Raw genomic sequence first — 16031 nt, 5'->3', positions numbered from 1 at the left:
AGGCGAAAGGGCTGCACAGTGCCCACCCACACCACCTTGTACCCCCATTCAGGTCTACCTACACTATCCAGATTACCTCTTTCTTCCTTTTTTTTCACAGTTTGTCTTAGTGTTCAATTTTTCCCTGTATTCATTCAACACATTTTAAAGAACCATTTCTTTACTACAAACAAATAAATAAATATGGTTAAAGTGCCCCTGCTAGAAGGACCCTAGATGGCCGCCTAATTGGTCTGTGCCTAAGGCCGGCTATGTAAGTGCCAACCCAGCAAACTAGTATTGCACTTGAGTAAACCTCCCTTACTATAAATTTTCTTCTGCTCATTTTCCCAGAGCTCTCATTTGCTTGGTGCCCTCACCACATTCTGAGGGAGACCACCCAAGGAGAATTCTGTATAACCCAGTCCATGACCTACAGTAGCCCACCCAAATGCATGTCCGGACAACATGGATATGCAATTTCCACATGACTCCATAGCCAACTTGGTAGATATGGGCATCCTGTGACAATGAAGCAATTGTCTCATGCTCACAGACAACCATTTAATCCTTAAAGAAACAAACAGTATGCGAGAGATGCACATACACAATTTCACTGGAATCAAAAATCTTGCATACAAACAAGATTATCAAGAACACACATATATAGTGTCCACCACACACATAAACCAATTTATACTGAGGCACTAAAAAGAAATCTTTCCAAACCTAAAATACATCCTAATCCTATAAATGACAACACCTATCCTCAGCAATCTCTAAAGCATTCAACAAAAGCAACACCAAACACCACGCATATGCTTACACCCAGTAGGGCCCCAAGAGCAAAGCCCATAAGGCAAGCAAACACATTACCCAGGGCTCTTGTCATAGGGGACTCCATTATATGACACACACATGCCCCACTCACAAGACTGTACAAGAAGAAGATAACAGTTAGTTACTTATCTGGAGCCAAGATCTGCCAAGTTACACGTGACACACTGAAGTCACTATACCACAGGTAACAATATGATTCTATCATAGTCCATGTGGGTGTTAATAATCTGAAACGTACTTCCCTGAATTGTACGAAGACAGACATCACTGATCTCTTTGACTATGAGTCTCAGGCAGATAAGTGCCTTGCATTGAGCAGCATTTTACCTTCAGCAAGGATGATGCCACAGTACAAACAAAAGATGACTGACTTCAATAATTGGCTTAGTTTCTGGTGTCTTTTGAGGGGATTCAATATTTGTCAGCATGAGAGGACATGGTTAAAAAGCCATGTTGCTTTGCAAAGGACGGTCTGCACCTGTCTCCCCTAGGCTTCCAAATACTGGCTAATACTTTATCCACACCTTAGAGACTTTTTATGCAATGCCAAATTAATAAATCTACCAGCATAGCAAATAAAACCCAAATAAACATAAATGTGTTACTGCTCAATGCTTGGAGACTAAATAAGAAACTCCACACCCTACAAGCTCTCCTTACTCTGGAGAATATAGACATCTGAGCTCTTACCAAGACATGGTTTAAATATGCAGAAAGTACTCAGGCTGTGGAAGGCTTCATTGCCTTCCACACATTTAGATCATCAGCTCATTAGCTGAACAGACAGGGACAAAAGGAGGAGGTGTCTCAATCTATATTAGCAACAAGGATAACTCTACATTGGTTAAACAGGACAATGCCCTGGAATTTATCGACATGCAAATCACCATAGACAAAGTCCCATACCATATCCTAGCAAGCTATAGGTCACCCTCTATGTCCCTAGAATCCCATAGCTTGTACCTAGACCTACTGGAGAGACTCACCATTAAACCAAATACCCTAAATCATGGGAGACTTTAGCTATTCCTCTATGGACTGGGAGACATACAGTGCCTCATACTTGCAGGCACAATGATTCTTGGACTTTATTAACACATATATCCATCACTAAATAGTGAGCACACCTACCAGAGGTTCAAACATACTGGATCTGCTAACCACCAATGTGGGAGAGCACTGCCCCCCACCCCCCCACACCGAAAAGTGTCATGTCCTCACAGGTGAGGTCAGATCGCAAAGCTGTCTCCTTCTAAATAAAAAAATTAACTTGATACCACCATAAAAACCCTGTAACAGGAATTATTCCAAAGTAAACTACATCCTATTAAATAATAATTTGTCAAAATTCAGTGCTTCTCCCAAAGCAGAGTTCACAGCAACCTATGCAGAATTGCTCACAGAGACCCAGTACAACGATGTAAATGTATATATAGAGGTTGCTGTGTCTTCTAGAAGTAAGCACAAAGCAAACTCTAAATAGAAACCATACTGATGGAGTCCTAACCTTAATAGGGTGTATAACAAAAAGAACAAAAGTCGTGGCTAAAATCAGAAAGAACAAATCCCATAATTTATTTATTTATTTATTTAATTTATTTATTTTACATTTGTTTGCCTAGATGGTCCGATGGGGACAGTGCCCATTTTAATGAGTTCTCTAATTAAACTAAACAGGAAACTAAGAGAACTAATTTGGTCCAACAAGGCCAATTACGAGGTCAAAATTTCCTCACATGCTAAAGATAACCACAAGGCCTTCTACAGCTCTATTTAAAATCTCAAAGGCAGCACACATTAGTGTATGGATCTGGTGGTCAATGGAGCCACTTTCACCGAGTTTGCTGACAAATTCAGCTCAAATAAATATGTATATACATGTACACACACGCACACCCACACACACATATACACACTTACAGACACACAGCTAAACATGTATATATTGCATGCACATACACACACGGCTTTAATGGGAGTATGTCAAGGAGTCGTTGGCATAGCTATATTGCTGAGGTGAAAATAGCATGCAGGGGGGGCAGGAAGTCAGTTAGGATCAGGAAGGAGAGGCTGTAAAGGTAGATGGGTAGGTAGAGGAAGGGATTAAAAAGTCACAAGTAGCAAGGCAAGATCTCTTTTCAACAGCAGAACAGGACAGAAAAGAACACCCACTCTCCCACCCTTCCTCATAAAAGCAGTAAGGGGTGTAGGTTGCACAAGGTGAGAAGTAGCAAGTGCTGACTGATAAGAGTAGGTAGGTGCTTGCTGACCCATAAGAGAGATCACACTAGGGGTTGGGAAGTAATTTCCTGTTTTTTCCCACTTAGTTTCTGTTTTCTTGCCTTCCTCAGCAAGTGCTAAGTAGGCTAGATAAACATCAGTAAGTAAAAGCAATACCACAAACGAGAAGGAACAGCAGACCACAGTAGAAAAATGCTTTAATCAATCTTAGCGCCTTGGCTAACAAGCCTTCAAGAGATAAAACATTACATCCAGCATTATGCTTATATAAAACACAAATTAACACCAATTAAAAATTCTAATTAGAGGAACACCCTCCAATTACACTCTGTGTATATATATATATGTGTGTGTGTGTGTGTGTGTGTGTGCGCGCACATACATATATATATATATATATATATACACATAGACATGTATATATATATATATATATATATATATATATGTGTGTGTGTGTGTGTGTGTGTGTGTGTGTGTGTGTGTGTGTGTGTGTGTGTGTGTATATATATATATATATATATATATATGTGTGTGTGTATAGTTTTTGTTTTTCAAAATGTAGCGCTGTTGTGTCGAAAAACTAATGCCCACTCTACAGAGGTTCTTTTATTCAGATAGGTTTATTACAGGTGTGTGTAAAAAAACGTAAGTTGGTGTATTTTGCAACGTTACCATCCCCCTCCCCTTTTTGTGCTATCAGAATGGGCGTTGTCTTGCAGGGATGAAAAATATGTAGAGTCAATACTTGCAGGGAACACACTCCCTATGTAAATTACTCACTCCATTTTAAGACCAAAAGAAGTATGTACTGTGTTTTAGCGAATATGGGCGGGACATGAAACAGTAGGGGTTGTCACAGCATGAATGTACATCATCGCTAGGTTGTAGTAGGCTTACAACTGAGCATCAGGCATTTAGCAAGCTGCTTGAACTGATTATTGTTCATTATTTCAAATAAGAAAAAAAAAAAAGAGTACGAAAGATCTTTTTTTTCTCTTTAAGAGACGATACTGATATTTTTTCCAGAGGTTTAAGTCATTGTAGATAAAAATGCTCCACTTCCTTGGCAACTGCTTTTTTTCGCGTGTAGCTTGTGAAGCTCCCAGTGTCAATGCTAAGCGATTTGCCGAACTCTTCGAAAAACTCGATGTCAATAAAGATGGAAGGGTGGATATCACAGAGCTTAAGGAGGGTCTCAAGGCGATGGGAATGACTCTGGAGCAAGGTGCCGAACAGGTAGAACTTCTTTTAGATTTGGTCATAAACGTTGCATAAATGGCTGCGGTTATTTGCTCCAGTGACTGATGCAGGATTTACGAATTTTGTAGCAGAATGTGCTGCTCTGTGCAGCTACTTTTTACAGTTGTATATAAAGCGAAGTACTCTGTTTCCGTTTGTTTTTATTTGGACATTGTTCATATCCTCCTCATGAAGGAAAGGTTTCTTTAAAAAGTTTGGAAGAAATATAGTTGCCTACGACGGCTGGCTAGTAGCCAGCCCACCGCTCCTTTCATATATTATAGAGGCCGGGGGTTACTAATAGTTAACTACGGTAGTGTTAAAGACAGTATAAAACCCACAATTTACTTAAGCAGTGTATCCTGAGGGCCTGCTCGATTAATGTGAGTTTTCTTACGTGTTTTACTAGACTTCTACTAAGAATCGCGTACCACCCTTGGCTTTTTAAGAACCACCCAGCCCCCTAGTGTTGGATAATAACCCGTTGTAGTTAAATATCGTAGAGTTGAAGTGTAGCGGTGCAGTTTGTATGCAATGAACCCATAGCTCTCAACGAATTAAGGACGGATCCAGAAAAAAATCGGGGGCACTTTTAAAGCATTAGTATTACTAACTTACTAAAGAATAAAACGTGCAAATTGATATACATTTTTGAAGTAACAGAGGGGTTAAGATGGGCAGAGTCAAGCTTTCTGTCAGACTCCGGGATAGTTGAGATATTTCAATAATGTTCTTAAAACGAGTGGAACGCGGGGATAAGTCACCGATTATAATTATGACAAAGTTACTTTCTTGACCCTTGATCTGCATTGCATTTGACTTTTGATAGGGTAGTAGTTTGGGATGGTTGCGCTAGCGAAGAGATTGTATAGGCATTGTGAGTTATTTTACTTTAACAACGTATTGGCATCATGTCAAGGAAAGTACTGTACTTTACTTCTTATTGGAAGAATGATGTATTTTTCCAGCTTCAGTGATGCAAATGCATTAGCTTGGTCTTTTCCATGTTTGGACTGCAGGATCACAATAACAGTAGTATCGTACCACTGTTATTAAATAGACTAAAGTATAAAAAAGGCATACATGTATGATTCTTCCACTGTGGCGACCCCTAACGGGAAAAGCCGAAAGAAGATCACCTTGTCCGCTCATGATTGGCAGTGGAGTTTTACGGTGTCGAGTTGCCAGCTGGCGCCCAACGTTCCACAGAAGGCACAAACATGCACACACTCACACCTAGGGCCAATTTAGAGTGTCCAATCCACCTACAGCATGTCTTTGGGATGTGGGAGGAAACCCACGTGACCAGAAGGAGAGCATGCAGACTCCGCACAGAAGGCACCCCAGTCGAGGATCGAACCTGAGAACCTCTTGCTTTGAGGCGGTAATGCTAACCACTGCACCACCGTGGCCGCATGTAACTCTAAACAACTCAAATTCAGCTTGGTCTCGAGTATGTATGAAGAGAACACTGTTGTTGTGGGTATGTATCTTCACCATCCACAATCAAAAATAGGCTTCTATAATTTTTAGTACTTATTTGCTCACAGTAACTGCACTGCACACACATTTATTGGCTAGTAATGTTCTCCAATATAAGTGTCTTGGATTAGGACAGAAGGCTAAGTGTCACGACCAGACTATCAGACAAACCAATACTAAAACTAGTCAAATCTTGCAATAGCTCTGGGGATGCTGTCATCTCGACTCAGCCAAAACATGGAATACTGTTCCTCAACGCCACCGATTCTACCAAATTTAAGGTACTCTTCCGGGAATACCTGACCAACAACTGGGTGTGCTCATGTTCTACACCTGGTAGACCTCCCACTGCCTATTTCCACCTAACTTCTAAATTGCTAACACGTCCATGCCATTCTGGTCTGCTGTCTAAACATATTCTCACTAGACATTTCTCTAAGCTATTGTTAAGAGTTCCTGCAATTTTTTTTTTTGTGATACCTGGTCAATAGTCAGGAAAGTGACTTCCAATTTGGTTGTAAATACTTAAACAAGCATATTGTATATATATATACATTGTACATGGATGGCCATTATAACTGGAAATCTGTAACTTCTATGGACATCCTGTACTGTACTTTTTCATTCTTGCATTGCATATTTGTTCTATGTTTAATTTGCTGTATAGCTTTTTGCATTGCATATTTGTTCTATGTTTAACTTGCTGTATAGCTGTTATACATTTGTTAAGCAAAATTTTCAAAGTTGTGTAATTTTGTTTAACTTTACTGTGTGGAGCTTCTCCTTGGGCCTCTGCTGAAAATGGGCCACTGGCTTAGTTGGGCTTTCCTGGTTAACAAAGTGTAAAATAAAATTAAAAACAATACTTTATCAATTAATAAGTTAAGCATCCACAAGTCTTAAGCATGAATAAATAAAAATACTTAAATGAGTTAAGCAGTATAGTTAAGTATGCAGAGAAATGCCATCTGGAATAGAGAATCATCGCTTTACATAAAAGAAAACTATCTATCTACAGCTATACATTCAAGCAATTTTTTAAGTGAAATAATTGCTGAGCTCTGAGAGAGAGAGAGCAAACCGTTAGGTTTGTGTACAGCAAGCTCCGGTGTAACTTCCCCATGATTGTGTTGTTAATTTGCTTTTGTAGTTTCTGCCTCTCCCATACTTGAATCACAGATACAGTTAAATCAGCATTTCACATTTACATGCTAATGAGTTTTTCCTCCTCTTTCTAGCTGTTTCCGTACAGAATTAAGTATGCTTTTACAGCTTATAGCTTTCTGAACTAGGAATATGCAGAGATGTAATCACAGGGTAAAATCCTTCAGTTTTTCATATGCTGTACTTGTCACTACATATATACATATACACACAGATTTGTACTTTTTCATACGGTTTGTTGATCATTAGCTCCCTTCTATTGTTAATTGGCTCACTTGGTCCCCATTGCCAAGGCAAGGGTTTACTGGGAGGAAGCTATCTGGGATGGTGATTCATCTTTTGGTTTCTCCTGCCTTTAATGCATGCACCCAGCAAGGTGTAGGGAAGTCACATGCAATGGGATGACAGCATAAGAGGTCCCTGCACTTCCACAAGGGGCATTCCCTCTAGGCACCCCTGGTCCATCTACCGAGGCATAACCATCGAGAATCCTCCTGTCCTCCAGCAAGTTAGCAATGCCCATTGTGTCCCCAAGTGCACACAACCCCTCCCTCTCCCCAAGAGAGGTGAATGAGCCACACACTCACTCCCTCCCAGCTGACTCCTCCACTGTTGGGGCCACTAGTTGATCTCTTGTCACCTGGGATGCTTTGAGGAACCCATCTCGTGTGCTGTAGAGTGTCTTGAATATATGTCTTGTATACAATTGTTGTAGCTGCCTTCTGTCGTGAAATACAAACTTCACATACTTTTTTTATACATTGTGTTGAAAAGAATACAAATTCTCTTCTCTTTTCATGACACTGAAATCACAGACATTGCAGATCACACGTCTATTTTAGTTTTATGTAATGGAAGTCTTGCAAGGCTTAAGTGCAGCTCAAAAATCGATTGCAGTCTGACTCCCAGCAGTGGCAAACTTATTCTGTTTTTCAATTTATTAATCCTACTTTAACTTGTAACATGAGTTCACTTCACAAATGATAAAACTCAAAGAACAATTTATTTTATGTTCATGCATTATATTATTTTTGTTTATAATTTCACTATTTGTCTTTATGTAATGTCTTTATATTTTTTCAGTACCCACCAGCCATTCCAAGTTGGATATCGTGTTGACCACTGTTTTGTGTTTTGATCCCATTTGTACTATTTATTTTTATGCAGTTTACTTCCCCTCCTTTAACCAACCCAGTTTCATTTGTTTAATTTATTTTATAGTGCTCAGTACATCTTCTGAAGTTGAGAAGTCTCTTGATTTATATGTTCTTGGTACTGTGTTTTTTTTTTTTTTTTGTCAACAGTATTAAACTTAAAAAGACCATGCAGGTATTTAGACCATCTGGTTGTTGCATACTTTGTTGCCCTACAGATATTTTCCCAGTCCTTCATGTACCTCTTTGACTTGATTCTTTATAGTTGCCATGAAAATTGTATATGCCCTTGTCTTTTTTTGGCAACAACCTTTTTTTTTTTTTTGTCGTCGCTTTTTTGCTTTTACTAGAAATTCTCTGGTCTTTCACTTTTTTCCTCAGTAATGGTTTCTTTCTCAATAGTCTGCTTTATTCTTAAGTTTGGGAGTTAATTTGTAACCTGAAAGTCATTTACTAGCTTGGTTTCCTCCCTCTCTTACTTTTTCTTGTATTTTTGCAGTACATTGTTCTTTGGCTAACTTCCTTCAGTTACTTCCACCCACATACTGCATTTTTGCAACATTATTGTTGTTCCCTATTGGAAGACTATCCTCGCTAGAGTCATGCACTGCTTTAGTCTTTGTTTAAAAAAAAAAAAGTCTGTCCCACATATTTAAAAAAATATAAATATTTTCACTGTTTGTATCTTGGCATCAACATTTATGATTATAACCTTTCAGTCTCCTGTTTTTTGTAATTATTTTCTTAGTTTCTTTCCACATTTCTTTAGCTGGCATGACCAAGTCTTTTTTAAGCCATATCCTCAAATATTTTATTTTGTTATATCCCATAACTAGGCTGAACATTTACAATTGTTTGTTTAATTTGTTTTGCATATTGGAATATTTAAATTTTTTTCTCAACACCACGGTATCCTTTTCTAGGTCAGACAGATATATTGTAGAATCATTTGCAGACAGTCCTGTTTTGTCTCTGGTTGCCACACCAGTTGTTTTCCCTGGATTTTTCCATTATTATTGTTGCTAAAGGCTCCAAATATAAGCAAATAGAGGTGAATGAGGGCATCCATTTTCATCTCCCTTGGTCAGACTCAATATTTTTTTTGGTCTCTCTGATCTTTTATATATTTTCATAGGTGATTACTATGCTAATGATCTGGGGAAGGGGCTTTTAAGCCTAGCCGTGCTTCCCAAATGTATCTGACCAGTTTCATATCATGGGGTTATTTTAATAGGTATGTGTGTAGGCTTGGGTACAAGTGGTCAAGCATTTACAGGCTACCTTTATCTAATAGCGACATAAGTATCAGACCAGTGGTAAATTTCAAATTCCCAATCCAGTGGTCCAAATTGTGCCTGAAAATGAGTTGGTGAATAACTTTGCTTCACATGGATTGGAAGGCTGTTCTAGTGAGGGGTAGTTTCTGAGATGCATACGTGTCCCTTCAGCATGCATTATGTTGCAGATTAGGTTTAGGTCCTGGTCCCTGGGTCAGGTAATTTTGATGCTATTTTTGCGGATGTGCAGCAGTTCCATCGGAATGGGAGTACAGGATACTTTCTAGGGCAGGCATAGATTGCCTCTCAGTAGTCTGTAGGAGACAGGGATAGGATGTTGCAGTATTCTCTGTGGGAGATGATGTTTACACCTTGTATTGTTTTTGTGAGGACCGTTTTATGGTTGCTTAAGTTGTTGCATATGCCTGGTTGGCTACATACCAAAAGGAGTCTTTGTACTCCCATGATTGGTTTGAGAGTCGACCCACAGTGGAACAGTGTCTTCTTTGGACCTAGATGCTATATTTTTGTGTACAAGTTGCACAACTTAGAATTAATTCCTTAACTAATGTAGACACATGATGGTCAAAGGCCAGCATACTGTCTACATGTGTTCGCAAATTCCTGACCACCAGGTCTGCTGTTAGGAATGTATTATCAATGTAGTAGTTTCCAGGGGTATCATGTCTCTCAAAGGATACCATTATGCATTTCTTGGAACTGAGTTGTAGATCGTGCTTCTGGCACCAGTTATTGATCTGTGTCAGGCCTTCTTGGAGGGTATTTGTATGTGTGGGATTCTGTCAATCCTCTGCAAACTTGGTCAACAAGAGGCCCTTGATTTTGGCCTTTACTTCTGAGGCATGCAAAAAGGAGGGGCTGCAGCACTGAGCCCTGGTGGACCCCATTAGGGACTGGCCTCTTTGTTGAGGTGGAGTTGCCCTATCCTAACTTATTGGGTCCTGTCTTTGAACCACCCGGCTATCCAGTAGGTGACAAAGGGGTTTATAGTGAGATTCTTTGTCTAGAAGCCTAACTGTTGTCTTGGTGAGAGATATCTGGCCAAGGAATTCCTGCAGCTGTTATTATTTGGATAATTGGTCTGGTTCCTGTCATGTGTCTTAAATAGCTAGAGTTTTAAATCAGATATACCTGTTGCTCAGCCTGCAGCATAGAGACTGACATACTGCCAGCTGTGATATTGAGAAAAGGTAAGAGTTTGTTCTCATTTATTGTCTACACTCTAGGCATTCCTGAAAATGGAGAACATAGATATCTGTGCAGTAACTAAGACCTGGTTCAAGGCTCCAGAGAGCACCCCTGCAATGCCAGGCTACAACTCTTACCACACTTTTTGGCCACCAACCCAGGACCGAAGCACTAAAGGCGGAGGAGTGTCCATATTCACCAAGGATATTCACACCTCTAGGCTAGTTGCCCAACACAATGCATCTGAAATTTTACAGGTGCAACTTAACACTATATAAGACTGCAGTCCAAATTGTAGATTGCTACAGATCCCTCACCATGCCCTAAGATTCTCACTGCATCTTTCTAAACATACTGGAAAATAAGATACAACCAAACACCCTAATACTGGGTGATTTCAACTACCCTGCCATTAACTGGGAAAACTACTCTGATACAAGCACCTTTTGCCCAATGGTTCTTGGAATTCATAAATTCCAACGGCCTGGATCAACTAATCCATAGTCCCACCAGGGGCTCAAATAGACCTGGTCATTACCACCATGGGAGATTGATGCTCCACACCAGTAGTCACCCCCTCGTTGGTCAGGTCTGACCATAAGCTAATCACCCTTGATGTCACATCCCACCCCCTAGTAAGGAAACCTCCATAAAAAACTTCTTCAAAGCCAACTTCATGCTGCTCAAGTCAGAAGTGACAAACTTCATGACACCCATGCAGATGGGAACTGAAAGTTCGACTGCTGAATCCTACACTAAGGCACTGTATGAGCACATCCACTTGTGCATGAATCGCAGCATTCCATATAGAACCAAGACACTCTTGTCCAAAAAAAGGAAGCCAATCTGGTGGTCCCCTGGCATAAACAAACTATACAACAGAAGGAAGAAACTGTTGTAGAAAAGAGGAAAATCCCAGTATACAAAATACTCCCTTACCAGCCTCAGTAAGAAGCTGAGATCCGTCATAAAATCCTCCAAAGCTAGTTATGAAAATAAAATTGCCAAAGATTCCAAGGACAACCACAAGGCATTCTATAGTTATGTCAAGTATCTAAATGCCAGTGCTCAGATCTGCTCTGAGCTACAACAGAATGGCATTAAATATACTGATCCTAAGGATATTGCCAATATCCTGGCAGATCGAGTCAGTGCCAACTTCACCCCCTAAAGGGCCCATCTCAATACCAAAAGATTGCCAAATTCCGGTAATCACGGCAACACGGGTAGAAAACGCACTCTCCTAAGCTAAGAATATAGCATCCATGGGACCAGACGACATCCCGGGCTCTGTACTACAAAATGAACTGGCACCTCACCTAAGTGTCATGTTTAATCATAGCCTCACTTCAGACTTCGTGCCCAATGAATGGCGCACAGCTACAGTTATCCCACTCCACAAGGGGGGATCCACCTTGGATACCGGGAACTATCGTCCCATCAGTCTGACGAGCCTGATTTGCAAAGCCATGGAATGCATTATCATGGAACTTGTAAACAAAGACATTGGCAACCTTCAAACACTGGACCCCACCCAGTTTGGTTTTGTAAAGGGCTGATCTTGTCTTCTCATTCTGATTGACTTCTTTAATCAGTCTCCAGAGCCATGGATGAGAGTAAGACGGTCCACACAGCCTATCTGGACCTCGCTAAGGTCTTCGACACCATCCCCCACTTTGGAATCTGAGATAAACTTACTAAGCTGGGCATTAAACCCTATGTCACTTGATGGGTTGCCAACTGGCTTATTGACAGAATCCACACAGTAAAAGTAGCTGACTCAAAATCCAGCTCCAGACAAGTGACAAGTGGAGTACCTCAGGGTTCAGTCCTGGGACTGCTCTTGTTTGGCATCTACTTCTCTAAAGTACAGGCCAGCACTAAGGGACTCTGACAAACAAGGTTCGCAGATGACTGCAAACTGGGAGCCATTATTGAATCCCCAAATTATGTGGATATTCTACCAAAGGACCTAACAGAAACGTGCTTTGTGCTAGAACCATGGGCTCAAGCTAAATGCCAAGAACTGTATCCACATAAGTGGCAGTACACTAAACACCGGAAGTGTGATTAGGAACTTAGGGACACAGGTGGACAGTGGTCTCTCCTTCTATAACCACATCGCCACAACAGTCAGGAAATCCTTCTATGTGGCACACCTCATCACTAAGGGCTTTTCATCCAGAAAAAGGAGGTCATTGTCCCACTGTACTCATCCCTCATTAGACCCATTATAGAGTACAATGCCCCATTTGGTATGCATCTCATAAGACATCTGCAACAACTGGAAAGGCCACAGAAATACCTCACTAAAAGAATCACATGCCTAAAGCAGATGCCCTATGCTGACCATCTAAAAAAACTCCAGCTATACTCTGTTGCATGTTGCCTACTCTGAGGCAATCTCTGCTTAACATACAAGGCCATGTCAAACCTAGAGCCTTTGGACATGCTACATTTAAATCCCAGTCCCTCAGAGCCACACACTCCAGGGATCTAAACCTGGTCATCACAATGACTAAAACATGCTGGAAGGATAGGTTCCAGACCCAGAGACTCCCCACATTCTGGAATAGACTTGCCCATACATGTCAAGCTGAGTGTCTCTTTGGCCCTTATTCGAAAGGAACCTTGATGATTGGATGGGAGATAGGAAATTCACCTCGGGGATTCCTGTCGGTCACCCTGCTAGACAGGGGACCCAGGAAATAAATATTCTGGGAGGAAATAGCCAGGGAATTGTTATGGCTAGGCTTGTATAGGCCCTAGGGCTGTTAGCCTAGTACCAACCTATGAACCTATGCATCATTTCACAAGGTTTATCTACAGTGCTTGAGTGGGGTATTGTGTTGTATGCTTTGGCCAGGTCAAGGTAGGCAGAGGTTTGGCCTCCTCCATTGTTTTTGTGACCACCTTGAAGTCCACCTGGTTGAGTGGGAATGACCTGCCCTTGATAAAACCAAACTGGGGTGGATCAAGTGTCTGAAGGTTTCCTATGTCATTGTTTATTTCCATGATAATTGTTCTCATGGCTTTGCATATGAGACTAGTCAGACTTCTGGGTCTGTAGTTATTTGGGTTCATAGATAGCTCACCCTTGTGCAGAGGGATGACAGTTTCAGTCCTCCATTCACTTGGCATGAAACCTGTTTAGCAGCTACAGTGAAACAGTGATTTTTGGAGGTCATCATGATGGGTTATGTTTCATGCTGTTAAGGAGGCTTCCTGGGATATTATGCTGTTAAGGAGGCATCCTGGGATATTATTGGGCCCATCAATGTAGTATTCTTGTTCGTGGAGCATGCATTGAGGATGTCTTCCATGGTGATAGTTGAGAGTTATGTTCAATGGTATTTCCTGAGTGGTCGCTGGGGAGTTATTAAAATTGGAGCTGAATTATTTGGCCAGTAGATTTGCTACATCGTCTGGCTTAGTGTAGGTGGCACCATTTACCATTAGTTCTGCACATTGCTGTGTACCACATTTGAGGTTGCAGATATAGCTAAAGAAAGCCTTATGGTTGTCCTTGAGTTGAGAGGTACGTCAGATTTGGCTTTGATACACTTGACTTGCTTTCTTTTGTAATATAACCTATTAATGTTGGGATTTTACCAAGGAGGCTTAATATTGTATGTATTTTTTGTGTGTGTGTTCTGTGCTTATTCCTGATAGGCACAGCTGTCTCAATGCATTTGTTGTTATGATTGTACGGGGTCATGGTGGGTGAACAATTCTATATATGCAGCAGGGTTTTTTTTGGGGGGGGGGGCTGAAATTTTGCTAGATTACTTAATAGTAGGATGTTTGCTTGCACTAGTTACTTAATGTCCCAGGATTAGCAGGAGTCCCTGTTTTGTTTCAAAGGTGACAGCTTTAATGTCCAGCTTTCCAGAGAGGACATTACAATGGGGAAGTGCAGTGTTCCAGACATTTTTTGTTGAGAAAGTCCAGGAATCTCTGAACCTGCAAGTTTGGGGTCTTATATGATTTCCAGTTTATAGTAGGGTAAAGTCGCTCATGGATATGGCTTTTTGGGTTGAATGGTAAGTGACTCCAGTACGTTTAAGTATGTGTTATGGGTTTCCTGGGCAATAGATGAGGGGCCTATAGCTTATGCCTATGGTAATGTGGACAGAAAACTCAAGTGTCATCCTGTTTTGGTCAGTGTTACGTTTTTAAACATGTTTATTATCACTTAAGAAATAGACAAACATACATTTATGTAAAAGAAAACTAGCTATGTTAACATGTTCACAGTTACAAACATACATTACACACTTTGATACAGGTGTCAATCCAGGATTGCATATATTGCTCAATTCCTGCCTTTCATTAAACCTCACTCCTTCTACAAAACATTATTTTGCATGAATTATTCCCACAATTTCCACTTTATGTAGGGCTTCTACCCTTTTCTAAAGATCCCACTTCAGTTATTTTCTCTGTTACAGTATTTACTTCTTCAAATAGTGGCTTAGACTTTATCCGTTTTCTAGTAATTGCTTTTTTGTCTGCCACCAGAAATAAACTTAATGAGACCATGCTATGTCTAGACAATTCAGTCTCTCAGCACAAAAAAACAAATTCCTTAGCTACACCCATTTGCTCACCCAATATTTCTGACTTGAGTACTCTGTAGCAGTTTTTTTTTTAATCTGACAATTTATTAATGTTCCTCCAACATTTGTCATCTTATGGACTTGTGTATTTAGGAGACCTACATATTTTATCCAGTCTCTCTTCTTAGTCTCTACTAACCTTCTGATTATAGTTATCATGCAGTATTTTATATGCCCCACTAATTATCCATTTTTTTAATAGCAGCATCTTTTCCACCAGCACAGGCCTTTCAGTTAAGATTCCCTGATCCCTTTGTTTGCCTATACTGTAGCTTACAAGCTTGCAGTACAGTTGTCATCTCTTCCTATTCTGTTACCTTTCCCTGTCTATTGGCTACCAATATCTTGGTTCTTTTGACAGTTTTCTCCAGTAAATTCTAGCTCCCTCTTGTCTATTCTGTGCACCCCTAATTGCAGTCATCCCTATCTACAGAATCTTCTTTTGCCATTCTCATGCTGGCTTAGTTCTTAGAATACTTTTTGCTGCTTTTATGAATACAATATTCAGTATGGCTGTTATTTTCTTTAAGGATCTGTATCCAAAATCCTACTTATTACTTGAATTTCCACTTTGAATTGTAGCTTTTTGCTTGAATATATATCTGAGCCTGAACGGTTTAGTTGTGAAATTTCCCTTCAGATCAGGTAATCTTAAACCAGCTTGTTCTATTGAAAGGATCAATTTATCACACTTGACCGCTGCCCTCTTCCCCTCCCAGATAAAATCTTTCAACTCATTAATTGCTTTCTGCAATTTCTCCTCTGGTTGATGGTTATATCTGGCTTGTATATAACACTAAATGGACTAAAAACATTTTCACTGC

At 40.3% G+C, this 16031-nt stretch overlaps 1 protein-coding gene across 1 annotated transcript in view; it reads left to right on the top strand.

Moving 5' to 3' along the window:
- The first annotated feature begins 3847 nt into the window (after positions 1–3847).
- Positions 3848–16031, top strand: part of LOC122808346 (calcium-binding mitochondrial carrier protein SCaMC-1-like) — a 771574-nt gene continuing 759390 nt past the window's right edge. Inside the window, exon 1 of the mRNA XM_044079312.1 lies at positions 3848–4299. Coding sequence (XP_043935247.1) covers positions 4114–4299 — 186 coding nt within the window. The 5' untranslated portion in view covers positions 3848–4113. The remainder of the gene's footprint in view (positions 4300–16031) is intronic.

Source organism: Protopterus annectens, chromosome 8.part0 (assembly GCF_019279795.1).
Source record: "Protopterus annectens isolate FY-2018-M chromosome 8.part0, PAN1.0, whole genome shotgun sequence".
In the NCBI taxonomy this organism is placed as follows: domain Eukaryota; kingdom Metazoa; phylum Chordata; order Ceratodontiformes; family Protopteridae; genus Protopterus; species Protopterus annectens.
Note: the sequence above shows the minus strand (reverse complement) of the source record. Positions and strands in the feature narration are given on the sequence as shown.